This window comes from Phacochoerus africanus, chromosome 10 (genome assembly GCF_016906955.1).
Source record: "Phacochoerus africanus isolate WHEZ1 chromosome 10, ROS_Pafr_v1, whole genome shotgun sequence".
Classification (NCBI taxonomy): Eukaryota; Metazoa; Chordata; class Mammalia; order Artiodactyla; family Suidae; genus Phacochoerus; species Phacochoerus africanus.
In genome coordinates, this window is record NC_062553.1 from 102,926,807 (window position 1) to 102,941,336 (window position 14,530).

General features: G+C 36.8%; 1 protein-coding gene across 1 annotated transcript in view; it reads left to right on the forward strand.

Moving 5' to 3' along the window:
- The window catches only part of TNIP3 (TNFAIP3 interacting protein 3), an 86,210-nt gene that overhangs the window by 42,440 nt on the left and 29,240 nt on the right, over nucleotides 1–14,530 (forward strand). The window contains exons 5-6 of the mRNA XM_047798140.1: nucleotides 10,300–10,386; nucleotides 14,017–14,094. Of these exons, the coding sequence (XP_047654096.1) occupies nucleotides 10,300–10,386; nucleotides 14,017–14,094 (165 nt within the window). The remainder of the gene's footprint in view (nucleotides 1–10,299; nucleotides 10,387–14,016; nucleotides 14,095–14,530) is intronic.

Below are 14,530 nucleotides of genomic sequence, written 5' to 3' on the forward strand. Positions count from 1 at the left end.
AAATGATAGAAGGCTTGAGCTATATATCCTGAACAAAGACATTCCAGTAATGCTTGCAAACAAGGATGCAACTTGGTATCGGGAAGAGAAAGTGTCCAGATTTTAAGAAGATACACCAGAACCAAATTTTCTTGAGATCATTTTCTTATCTTTAGACACTATTTTGCTCTTCTGATTTTACCTAAGAAACAGCACTAGAAATTGGCTTTTAATAAATTCTGTGCTAGCTGAGGGAAGATTTCAAAGTAACTAAAGACAAATTCTAGCTCTGGACATTCTTCTCACAGTGAAAAGCCTTGGGAAAATGCTTTGAATGGTCCAGAGAGTAATACGAACTTATGACACTTTGAAAGGTTATAAGGGAAAAAACTTCTTGGAAACTACAGTAAGTTGACACACGTTTTCTGTAACCACATTGAAAAAAAAGGTCTAGTTTCCCTTTCCTTATTTCTCGTTTTCGAAAGTTAAGCTATTTCTTTATCAAAACCAAAGTTTGATTAGCAGAATCTTGTTTTCTCATCTCTAAAATGGGTTGAGACAAAACTATAATGAAGTGAGCGAAAGCGTGAAAGCATTTTGTAAGTGTAAAGAGCTAAAGAAACACAACACTCTTTATTATGATGATGATGTCATGATGATGGTGATGCTATGCTAGTGGAATTAGCTTGAGCTTCAAAGTCCTCTTGGGTTTTTTCATACAATTACTGGCTTGCTTTTTGAATCCCATTTTTTAATTTTCAGTGGTGATAACTATGGAGTATTTCAATCCTTTTTTTCTGTTAGGAAAAAGAGTTGCATTGTTGTGTGAGGATCTGTTTACTATTCTCTAAGAAATGTCTGAATAACCGGTTAGAAAAACAGAAAGTTAAACACCAAGAAGGCCTTGTCTCAATTTAGCTGCTGCACTTTGTGGTGTTTGAGGCTCACAGTTGGCAACCTGGATGAAGTCATTTAAAAGAACTATGTATCTTTCTATTATCTCTAAATTCAACTAGTAGTTTTTAGTCTTATAGTTCTAAAAATATATTCAAATCTCAGAAGCAAATAGATTAGTGGATAGAGAAGCCAGGATGTGTTTCCCAAAATATCACCATAGAGGCTAATCTGTGACATATTACTCCTTCCATTCATCACAAAGATTTTAAAAGCTTCTGCTCTCTGAATATCATGTATATGCCCAGATAAGGAGATCCTGCCATGTGTGCTCATCTTGAACTTGAAGACCATAAGATATAACACCACCAGATGCCACAGGAAAACAAAGATACAAGTCTGTAAGCTAAAATCAAAACCTGAGGCTTGAGAATTAAAATTCTTACTAAAGAAAGGAGACAAAAGCTCTCACCGATATTTGAGAAGCAGACGGCCATCTATAGGACGAGAGAGGTGAGGCGATGAACTCAGGCTCCTCTTGGTTGACAGTAAGAGATACTTTTGAATAGGACACTCTTTCTTACTCAAAGGTTTTCTTTTCCTTCACTGGGAGGATTTGACCCAAGTTCTACAAGAGAGGGAGTTAGACAAAAGTTGAAGATTCAAGTTTGGAAGATGTAAGCAGTAATAATTCTGGAAGCTCCAATGCAAGCTGCATTGGTGGCCAGAGGAGCAATGCAACAACACGAAGGGGTGCTGGTGGATGATGCCACCAAGCGTTAAGGAGAAGGGTGACATCCGGGTGGAAATTATAGTATGTGTTATAATTTTAACGATTTAAAGAATGTAAGGCACCCAGGAGCCTGCAAAGAAAAGAAAGAGAATTTAGAGTCTCAGGATTTCTACTGAACAGCCACTTGGAGTTAAAGGTATTAGACATACTTTCGGAATCATCACTCTAATTTTGGTTGTCTTCTCTTAAAGTTATATGACTTCAGAAATTACATTTGAAAAGAATTTAGATATGTCTCTCTGATGCAAAAGGAATAACATCAGCCTCTGTGTTCAGAAATTTGTAAATTTAAGGAAGCAAAATTCTTGGCTTGGGAGATACTATAAATGAACATGTTCATAAGAGTTGTTTAGCAAATATGTGTTCTTTAATCTGTTTAGATTTGTGACAGAATGTGGATCTCTTATAGAGAATTCAAAACCTAAGCCGGGGTTTGGAATATAATGTTTCAATTAGCCTTCTTTCTCAAGCAAGCCTTCTAGTTTGGCTAGAAATATTTTATTTAACATGTATGTGGAAAATACTAGCAAAATGGGCACCTTCGTCTCTCACTGAAGAAGGCTCATATCCTTCTAACATCTACCTTCTAGATGAAATGCATCTTAAGACTCTTGTTACCTTCTTTTATACTTGGAAGGAGAATGAAGCTTGATCCACCAAATATATAGATATATTTTCCTATGGGATTCTGGGACAAGTAGCAAAAAGTGAGATCATTTATTATTTTTTTTCCCTCCAATGCAAAAAATTTACTTTTTGAAATAAATGTTCTTTAAACCATTAAAATGGGTTAACAAATATTTGCAATTTTTTTAGGCTATCATATTGAGAGATTTTCTTTAAGTCAGGCTCATTTTCGGACAAAACCCTCCCAAAAGACAGTATTTGATCACTTGTGTTTCCACAAGTCATCGCTATAGGCTCCCTTTGTTTCTGCCATCTCTATAAGTACATGCTCTTTCTTAGTTATTATACATAATTATCTAAAAATAGTACCTAAATCTAGGGTCTGTTGTTGTCTCGGGAAAGGACTGTCTCTTTCACCTGAGTTCTTGAAGCTGATCACTGGTGATTATGAAACAATGAGGAAAGGATGTCATCATCAATGGAGTGGTCCCTTTAATCTTTAGGTTTTATACTCAAAACCCAGAAAATACATGAAAGATATATCTGTGTTGCTCATCTGGTACTTAGCAGATGAGCCAATCCACAATCCATAATCAATAAACATTTATTATAAGAATGAGTACATGAATGAAGCAGAGTACAAGAGAAAAATAAAATGATTTGCAGTGATAGTGAGTGATGGATCATGGATTAAGGTCCTGGCAGATAAGGGAACATTTTTAGAAAGTTCAAATGCAGGATTACAATTTTGAAGGGTAAATTTCTCTTTTCTGACCACCAGTCATGAGAAATAGAAATTAATCTCTAGGCAAGTAGTGGTGAGAACTGGCAAGATTTTGTTTGGATATGATCTGAGGTCAAGCCAGTTCATATGTAGACCTCAAGAAAGTTTAATTCCCTTGAAACTTTTCTAAATTACATTTCTAATGGTTCAATATCCTGCATCAAACAAGCAACTTATGTTTTGTCCAATAACTTTTAGCTATGTTATTCCTGTCTCCTAATATAGGTAAAAGATAGTCTGTAGTGAAAAGCCAGGGGGGGACTCAGTTCTGGTATGAGTTCAGCCACCCACTCATCATGGAATGACCATGTGCAAAAGTCACTTCACATCTCTCAACTTCAACTTACTCCTCATTAACATCAAATATGCCTCTGCTGACAGCCTCACAGCTGTCAGGAAGTTCAAATTTAAGCAGATAAAATGCTTCAAACCACAGAACTCACACCTGTAAAATTGTAATTTTCCTTGTTTTTTAAGCTGAATTTAGTTCCTAGGACCCCTATCCTGTCTTTCAGAAGATAATTTAATCCAGTTGACTGCAAGAAATCTCAGCCACTCTGGTGCTTTCTCAGGCAATTTATAGTTTCAATGCAGTCATATTTAGGAATTCTTTCCTCTGTCTCAGTCTCCCCATAGCAGCACCTATAGTCTATGAAGCAGATTTTGTGAAGAAATCCAGATGGAGTAGGGTTGCCAGACATGGAAGATAAAAATACAAGGTGCCCAGTTAAATTTGAATTTCATATAAACAACAAAATATTACATGTTTACTTTTACCAAAAAAAGTATTGTTCGTCTAAAATTCAGATGTATCTAGACGTCCTATCTTTTTCTGGCAACTTTAGAGTCAGGGCACTGGTTTGCGGTACTCCACCATCACTGCCATCAGCACTAGTGTAATCCACTCCTATGGTCTTTTCATTGGCTTAGAGCCTCACTGCTAATCACTGAAGCTTCTAGGTCTCTCTTCTCATCTCCCTTCCTCAGATACATGTGGTAAACATTGCATTTCCCTTAATCTGACACCCAAGTATCTTAAATCCACAAAATTGTAATTAACCACTTTTACATCCTTCTCAGGAATGCAGGAAATTTCTGGCTCTGCTTCCACACCACCCTGGGGTTGAAGTATCTATTTCAGGACTTCTCTAGGTAGACATGCCCCAAAGTCCCAGCTGTGTGCCGTCGTGTTATGGAGAATTTCTCTTCAAGACTTGCCCCTTCCCCAGGTTTAAGCCAAGGGGTAAGGCTAAAGCTCTGCCTGCTCTGTTCAATCTGAGCAGTGTAGTAGATGATGAATCAGTCCCTGGGAGTAGAAAAGTTGGGCTCACTTTCCTCAAGAGGACTCTCAGCATTCAGTACTCTTTTCCTCTGATTCTTTTCCCATTTTCCCTCAGCCCTTGATATGTTAATCTGCTCTTCTCTGGGTGGTTGATGTGGAAAGAGGTAAGGAATAAGTTATACTATCTCTTCCCTGCCCTCTTCTCTATTAGTTGTTTATGGCATAAGACTTTATGCCTCAATTCTGATTGTTTCTCAAACATTTTATTATGACAATTTCAAATATATAGCCAAGTTAAAAGGATGTTATGGTGTCTGCCACATAGATTTTACCATTAAAAATTTCATTCTACTTGGTTATCCTATATCTATCCACTCATCCACTGCTTCTTTCATCTATTGATCCATGTTAGTTTTTGAGGCATTTCAACTGTCACAAAAGGAATTCATCTTTAAAATTTTGTTTTAATATATTATTTTCAAAAACACTCACTCTTGCAATTCAAAGTTTTGGTTTTCAGGATGATCTGTAGAATTTGGAGAATCTGTTTTGAAATTCAAAGGCTGAACTGGGGCTGTTTTGCCCTTTGCATTCAATGGCAAACTTATTCAGCCCTTACACAAAAAATATCTCTTATGAGCAAAGAAAGGACTAGTCACATGAAGACAAAGTACTATGTGTTCAGAGGATCATCGGTTATTACTTCAAGATATTAACTTATAAGATATAATAAAGCATTTTATACACATAGGAAATGCTATTGAAGACCATATGTATGCCTTTTAAAAATTCCCTCAAAGCATGTATAATTATTTGTATTCTTATTAGATGTTCACCAAGATCAGGAGAAAAAAAAATATTGAGGGGGTTTTGTGTGATAGAAAAATAGTAGTGATCACATAGCCAAAATAAGAAAGGATGAAATATTTACCTATGAAATGAATGAAAAGAAAATACATTGAAACAGAACAGTTTTTTAAAAACATGGATTGATATTCTTACTTGATCCTTTCTGATTTGAAGGCAAAACATGTAACTTTGTCTATCCCTGTGAACATTCTCCTCTGGACTATGTTCCAAGAAGCAGGAGTTTACTATGATTTCCTACTAAAGATTTATGCATAGATAGATTAAGTAAAAATGTATATATCACTACACTGAACTCTGAAGTTAGTATGTTAGTTCTGAAGGCTAAGATGATGTATATCGACCCTACCTTCCAGAAGCTTACAGCCTCTCTGATGAGAAAGGCACATAAAATTAATGACAGTTTTACAATAAGTGCTAGAATTGATGCTTCACAAAGTGCCCTAGGATCACAAAAGAGAAGATAACTAACTGCTCTGGAAAACCAGGGGAGCGTCCAAAGGGGTTGGTGGCCAGGCGGGGTCAGATGGTTTACTGCTTTGGGCAGCACTGAGAAATCTTTAGACATGGAAGTTTCATAAAGTCTGCAGTTTCCTAAAGATTACCGACTAGTCAATGAAATCCAGTTTGCCCTATGATGAATCTGAGATGCACTAAAAACTAAAAGTGTGCAGTGGAAGTAGACATCTATGTACTGCACAGAAGAACTGCTTCAGAGTTTCCAACCTGGAGAGACACGAGCATATGTCCCCCATGAGACACATCCCTCATGGGGCTCTTCTGGTCCAAGTCCAAGTTTGGTGTTTGAAAGAGAGCAGTTTATTAGTTTGGAGGTCAAGCAGTTGATATTTCTGAACTTTAGATCTTTTACAAACTCTTGAGAAGACATCCAATTCAACATTATAGATTTAGTCTGGGTTAAGGAGGAAGCTTTATGTGTGTCTGGGCACTATGTCTACTTGCATAGGCACTAAGATAATTGGCACTATTTTAGGTTCAAGAAATATAGAATGAACACATCAGCTAAAAATTTCTGTCATGGAGTTTACATTCTAATGGTGGGAGGCAATGAACAAAGAAGAAAATTACATAGAATATGATATACAGTGTTATGGAAAAATATACCAGGGAAGCTCTGGAATGGAGAGCAATTTTAAGTAGGGAGACCAGGTAAGATCTCAATAATAAAGAGATGACATTGAAGCAATTACCTGTTGCAGGTGAAGAGATGGATGGGGATGTGGTTATTTAAGAGAAAGACAGTTCTGGGCAGACAGAATAGGAAGTGACAATAATAGGTTCACGGACCAGCAGTGTGGCCAGGGCATAAAGCAGAGTAAGCAGGAGTGCACTGAGAAAGAGGTCAGAGCAGTACAGATTTGAGTGTGTAGGACCCTGTGGGCCACTCTAAAGTGTTCTGCTTTACTCTGAGTGAGATGAGAAGCCACTGAAAGGTTCTGAGTAGAGGAGTGATGTGAGATGGCATATTTTAAAGATTTACAGTGGCTACCGGATTGATAATATATGGGAGAGGAGCAAGTGGGAGCAAGGAGACTGTCAGGTTATTGCAATAAACCAGGTAGGAGATGATTGTGGTTTGGTCAAGTCAAAAGATGCTAATCATTTTGCTCAAGGTCACATAACTAGTAAATGATGAAACGAGGATTTGACAGACATATATCAGTTACTGCTGGTTGCTCCCTTAAGAATTTTCATGTGAATAAAATCAGAAAGAAAACATTTAAGTTCTCATTTTGAAAAGCTATAAAAATGATCCTGGGAAGTCTCTAGGCTTTTGTGGCAACATGCTCCTCTCCTTTCTGGATATATGTTCAGAGAGCTTAAAAAATGTTCAGATCGATTGAGCACATAAGGTTCTTAGTTCAGAGCATGAAAGTTGTCACTGATTGTGCTGGAGAAGACAAGTTTTGTGGGAGAAGATCAGGGAATAGCTTTTATACAAGTGGAGAAGGAGATACCTATTAAACATCCAAATAGGGATGGCAAGTAGGTATTAATATAGGCATTTGGAGTTCAGAGCTGTGGTTCATTCTGAGTGCCCCAGGTGAACTGATTATTAAATATTTTTATTACCAGGAGTTGTGAAATATTTTGAATATTACTTTTGATACTGTCTATTAAGTTGGTATTGCATCTGTCAATCTAGTCCTTCAATATGTAGTGTACACATCCAGTGTTATTTTTATTAAAAAGCCACTTTGATCATTTAATTCCTTTACTCAAGGGTCTTCAGTATTGCCCTATGACCTATGCGATAAACTTAAAATTTCTTGGTCTGATACTGAAAGTTTTTCACAATTTGGTCCAGGTCAACTTTAGATAGACTCAACAAGCCCCACTCTAGTTATAATGGTCTTGCTAGAATCCTTCATACTTAGGTTTGTCCATCTCTATTTCATTTAAGCTGCTTCCCTTATGGTAATATAGCTCAGCTATGAGATTGATGGCCTTATATTTAAGGTTATAATATTATTAATATCTAAGCTTTTATTTATATTATCATAAACAGCAACCCTAGGAAGAGGACACTATTACTATCCCTATTTTACAAAAGTAGAAGTTGAGCCTTAGAGCCCTCAAGTGTCATTTCCAAATTTACAACCAGTGAATGGCAGAGCTGAGATATGAATTCAAATGACTGGACTAAAAGCATTTAGTCACCACTAGATACACTGTCCCCTACCTGGAAAGAACATTCACTTAAAAGTCCATGCACATAGATCTGAGGTGCAAAGAAGGTTTTTCAACTCCAATTTCTAAAAGGATATTAAAGAAAAAGCTATGTTTATTTTGCCTGCTAAAAATACCCCTCCAAGCATTTATAGAAATATGATGATCTCTCTTGGACTAATTTTGAATTATCACCAATGTGAATGGTAGTTACAGACCACTGGTAGTTCCTTGGTCCTTTACTTCACCGTATTTCTCTTTGTTATTTTCCTCTAGATGTTATTTTAGTCACTTAAGGAATGAGGACTCTTCAGAATTGCTTTGGAACCATGGAATGATATCTCCATTTCTCTGAAAGTTATTGCAGCTAGTAAGACTTCTCATGAAACAAAACTTGACTAAAAGGGAGACTCTTAAAGTAGATAGCACATGTGAAAGGGGTGGAGGTGAGGGGAAGAGGCATATGTAACAGAAAATATCCAGTTTAGTCCTAGGACTGCACTAGTGCAAATTCCTCTTTTCTCAAACCCAACTTAGGGCTCTCCAGAAGAGTTATTCCACAAATAAAAACATATTCATAAATCACCACAAGGTTCTCTGGAGCTAATAGGAAATCTGTTTGTGGTTAAACTACCATTAGCAGAAGAGGCAAAGAAATTATAATGAAAACTGCAAAGATACAGGATTTCCATTCAGTGGAATCAATCACACCATGATGGGCTATAAAAATGTGTGTATAAAGGACACCTGTACAGAGAGGACCCAAAGGCAGTAGTGCCAAGGATAGTACTTTCAGCAAGAAAATGTTCTAACTACTTCTTTTGGCAGAGTTACCACATCCACTGGGTTGTTCTTATCAATCACCCAGATAAAGGTAAAGAGAACCTTAAACCATATATAACTGTAAAGGAGGGGGAGCTGAGGCAGAGGTATTGGGGTGGCAAGAACAATATGTTATTGTCCTTCTTTTCTGATGAGGAGATTTTAGTGTTAATGAAGTGTCAGTCTCCAGGAAACCCTGGCTTATATCCTCTAAAATCAGATCATGTGTGAGTCATGAGCTTTACCTTTAGAACTCTGAACAATTTGATTCCCACTTGTGTTTTTGGATGTTGCCTTAAGGAAGTATCATTCTATTTCACTCAAGTGCACCCCTAAAACAGACTAAGAAGCCAGCAGGAAGCAAACACACCCACACATTCTAGGTGGAGAAAGCCACTGATATCAGGAAGCAAAGAGAATTCAGCAGGGCTGGGACACAGGGGAAGTTGGGGAGTGGCAGATCTGAAGGAGACAAAGGAAGGTCAAATCTTGGCCACCCATTCATTCCCTTTTAAAGGATTTTAATTGGGGGGGGGGATGTACAATTTATCCTACTTAAATTGTGGATATCAACTGGGGGCGGTGGTCTAAAGAAAAATGTAAATTAAGTGATTTACTGTAAACTTTCTTTTCTCCTTTCATCAACACATTCTTTCCTTTCATATTCTTGCCTTTTCTTTTTGCTCTCTCTCCTCCAAGTCCAGAAGGGGGTCTTCTGCTCTGTCTTAGCCCAAGTGTATAGCTTCAAGCATTTGTTTTTCATGCTTTAATCTGAGTAACTATCAAGTGCTCCATTACCTCAATGCCCTGTAAAATGACAATTCAACTCATTAAAGCTAGATGTTAGTGCAAAAATGATTTGTGCATGACCTATGGAAAAGATAGTCTTAAGCTTGAGAACCAAGTTTATAAACTTTCTGAAATGTAGATTAGCTTTACAAACAATACCCAATATCTTTGTAATGAATTCTTTTCTCTTTCAATTCCATAAGAATTAGTATCACTTACAGAATTATGTATGACTCATTAAATTCCAAATAGCTAAAATGACATGTATAAGGCATTGCCAGAAAATCCTGCCTTTAGGGAAGCAAATAACCGAGTTGTCAAAAAGTCAACAGTTACCTAACCGCCCTGGGAAACACAATGAAGTTTTGGCAGTTAGGCTGCTGAGGAAAGACTTGGTTTGCCCAGGCTTTCTGTGGTAACTTCCTCCTCTAGTGGGAGAAACTGCCAGTAAAGGAAGAATGACAATTTACATACCAAGGCAAGGCTAATCTGCCTTGTGTGTTAGTCACAGCCTGCCTACTTGAGACATCCTGGGAAATCCCTAGCTGGTAGAGAAGAAAAGTTAAAATCGTAGTTGCTGTGTTTATAACCTTACTCTGTGTAATTCACATACAGAGTTACTTCTGTACGTTTTAGTGAAAAACTGTTACTATTATTTTCTATCATGAGTTAACTATTTGTGCAGTATTTTTAAAGTTATGTGTATTTGCTCTCACTTTAAAAGACAACGTAAGAGGCATTTTCTTTGTTTTTTTCTTTTGGTTCTCCAAGACTCCAGGAAAAACGGCTTCTGTGGCACATTTTGTCCCGAGCACAAGTAGAATGAGTGGTGCAGAAAGTTCTACAGAGCATGCAGAGGTAAGAACACATTTCTAGGGTATCAATGGACCATGTGAAGCTTGGGCAGCATTGCTAATGCAATGATTAATAAGAGTAGAAATGGCTAGTTTGTTTTCTTTAGCTAAGATCTGCTCTAAATTTTTCAACAATGTTATTCAACAAGGAAAAATATCTAGGTTATCGTTGCATTTCCTATGGCTTCTCTGAAGTGCATTTCTTCTTCTACAAAATGAGAAATCAAATCCTGTCCTTTCAGCTTTTCAATTCTGTGTTTCATACTTTGCTCTTGATTTAAAGGAATCAGGTTTAATGTAAATTTAAAAATATTATGTTGGTGTGGTTAGAAATACAATCTATTATAGCAATAGAGTACCTAGGGTAAAACATTTATAGACATGCAATTAATACCATAGTTTTTGTTCTGTTATTGGTTAGTGTACCAGACTTACTAATTGAATGAATGTGTTTTCTTAAAGTTTTTCTTAAAGATAACTAAGATGTAATAGGAAACAGATTCTTTTGTCCATTTAGGTGTTTAATTTAGCAATGTCAGAACTTGAATATCTTAGAAGTTGGTCTGGATATTAGGGGAAATGAGAAAGCAAGGCCCAAATACTTTGAACACAGATTACATTTTATAGGGAATAATTGCTATTCTCTAAATGGGACTTAGAAGAACTAGTGTGACTAAAAATCTTTCTAATGCTTCATCAGAAACTGGCAAGCAAAGCAAATACAAGTGAAAAGTTTCGACCAAACTGTTTACTTAATTGATCTTTTTTCATTTTAATACACACCTAAGACATATGAACTGAATGATGATTAATCGTTAAAGAAGTCTCTAGTGATAAACTTATGGCTTATAAACCATACCTGTTGCTGTGCTCGCTCTCCCTCAGATTTAGTATTTTAACTAAATTATTTTATAATTTTTATAGAGTCATTTATAAATAACTCTTATGTATAAAAAAAATCCAGTGTCAAAATATTTCATAATTTTTTCTAGAGAAAATTATATATGGAAAAAAGTGTATACTATCTGATTACTCTTAATCTAGATTCCCAGAAGGCAGGGTCATACAAATGTTTGCTGGACACAGATTTTTTTTCTTTTTTCTTTTGTCTATATCATACACACACAAAAAGACTTTTTGAGGACCCCAAATCCATGTTCCCAAGCATAGTTTGCAGTGAAAGAAACTTGAACTTTAGAATGAATCATGACAACCTGTGTGTGAAATGTTTTAAAAATAGAGGTGGGATAAATAGGTGGAACACATGGAACACAGGATTTTTAGAACAGTGAAACTACTGGGCATGATATTATACTGATAGATAATGTCATTACACATTCATCTAAATCTATAGAATGTACAACAGCGAGAGGGAACCCTAATGTAAACTGTGAATTTGGGTGATGATGTGTCACTGTCAGCTCATCTGTTAATAAATATGCCAACCTGGTGGAGGAATGCCAATAACTGGGGAAGCCTACATGTACAGGTATAAGAGAAATCTTTATACTTTCCACTCAATTTGGCTGGAAACCTAAAACTGCTATAAAAGGTAAGGTCTATTAAAAATTTTGATCAATGTCAGGGTGCCCCATGTTTGGCAAGCTCCCAGGGTGACTCTGATGCATTCCTGGGTTGAGAACCACTAGTCTAGAATCCAGTTTCCCTGCACCTCTGCTTTGCTCCTCCCACCCAGGACACACTAAGGTTGGCTCGCAGCATTTTCCAAATCAAAGATGCCTATATTTCATCTGCTCTGATCCAGCATAAATCCAGTCCCTGGGAAGTCTTCCTAAAAAAAGAGAAAGGTCAATTGCAGGACCTAATATACCTGTCATCTGGAAAGTGATGTCGCTTCTAACCCTGGGCCAAACCAGCTTGAGGTCAGAAGCAGGTAAAATCATTCTGATTTTGTGGACCTACAGAAGAATGTTTTTTGTTAAATGCAGTCTTACTTATACATGGGTCTGAATAAGAAGTGGCTAAGAAAACTAAAAACAGCATCTATGAAAATGTAAAATATCATCAAACACTAAAGCATTGAGTGAGACAAAGGTAATTAGAGAAAAGATAGGAAAATAGTTTTATAGGATTTCCCGTTGTGGTACAGCAGAAATTAATTTGACTAGGAACCAAGAGATTGCAGGTCAGATCCCTGGCCTTGCTCATTGGGTTAAGGATCTGGCATTGCTATGAGCTGTGGTGTCCGTCGCAGACATGGCTCCGATCCTGCATTGCTGTGGCTCTGGCATAGGCCAGCAGCTGTAGCTCTGATTCGACCCCTACCCTGGGAACCTCCATATGCCGTGAGTGTGGCCCTGAAAAAAAAAAAAAAAGAAAAAAAAGTAGTTTCATAAATAATTTCTAATGAAAAAAGTCCTTGAAATCCCTTGATGATTGCAAAACAACATTTCCTGTAATATTTCTGGCAAAGGCCAACATGTTTTGAAAATAGTTCTTAATTGTTCATGAATACCCTTAAGCAAGTTCATTGTCCACAATAACAATTGAGCCTGAAACTGAATAGCAGATTCAGGGGCTATCTTCATTTTATTTATTACTTATATGACTCAGCCATGAGATGATTATAAGACTATTGAGTTAGAACAAACAATACTTAAGTGAACTTTGTTGGTGGTCGATTTAGACAGATGGCAGGCAGAGCCTTTGTACTTTCTTTAAGAAAACTGAAAAGGATGATTAATTTTCACTGTGCCAGTGATTTATTGTTAATCTAAATTTGTAACCTAGGGGCTTTATACAAAGAGCTGGTTAAAAGTACACAATACCAGATCATCTATACCCACCTCTGTAACATAAGCATATGATGGTCACTGAGGTAGCTAGTTTATTGTACTATTATTTCAGAATCAGTTTTTTGCCATTTAACTGTAATTGGTCTTTTTTTCTTGATGATTCTATCACTCTTCTGACTTTTGCCAGAGGCCACGCTTCAGATCATGGCACATCTATAAAAATGATTTTTTAGAGATGTTTACTGGGTAAATACCTAACATGTGCCCATGAAACTTACCTGATTTCTATACACATTATACTCGGAATATTCATTTTTTGGAAAAAGAAAGAACTCCAAATTCATAAAATCCTAATATCTTGCATGCCTATTCTATAGATACATTTGTAACTTATTACAGAATTATTTTGGTACTTCATTCATATAAAGGAATCTAAAATATAAAGCTTATTTATCAACAGGTCTCTATGGAGGACTACAGTGTGAGGATTATTACTGCTAAAATATCTTTTTTTTTTTTTTTGGTCTTTTTGCTATTTTGTGGGCCGCTCTCGCGGCATATGGAGGTTCCCAGGCTAGGGGTCGAATCGGAGCTATAGCTGCCAGCCTATGCCAGAGCCACAGCAACGCAGGATCCCAGCTGCGTCTGCGACCTACACCACAGCTCACAGCAACGCCGGATTGTTAACCCACTGAGCAAGGGCAGGGACAGAACCCGCAACCTCATGGTTCCTAGTCGGATTCGTTAACCACTGCGCCACGACGGGAACTCCTAAAATATCTTTATAAATCACATGAGAGTTTGTGAAGGACAGCATTTCTCCTGTTTATTTCATAGACTATTTTGATTCACTCTTTTTTTTTTTTTCCTTTTTTAAGTGTGCTCAATCGTCTAGAAGAAAGAATTTAAATTCTCTTGAACAAAAGATACGGTCCCTGGAAAAACAGAGAAAAGAGGTAATTTTGAAATAGCAGTTAAAGCAACATGTGCCATGGATTATTGCTGAAAATAAAATAGTGTGTCACCTAGCACCTTTTACTTTTGTTCCTGGGTCACAGTACTTTTCCTCTAGGATACTTGACTGCATTATTTTGAGGGCAAATATTTCTTTCTTGAAATATTCACCCATATATCTCTTACTCGGTCTCTTGGTGTTTGAGCAAATGATTTTTAAAAAATGACAAAGTCATAAATCCAGTAATTATAATCTTATTTTTTTTTCAAAACTGAAAATGTTTCTTCCACATGCACTAGTTGAATTTATCATCTGTGCCTTTTATGCCCTGCAAATTGACACACCCTAAAACTCAAATTGTCAGAGGCTTTGTTGTGTGGTTGACTTAGGTGCTATGACATCATGAGTTGGGCATCCCACCAATTGGGGTTAAGGAG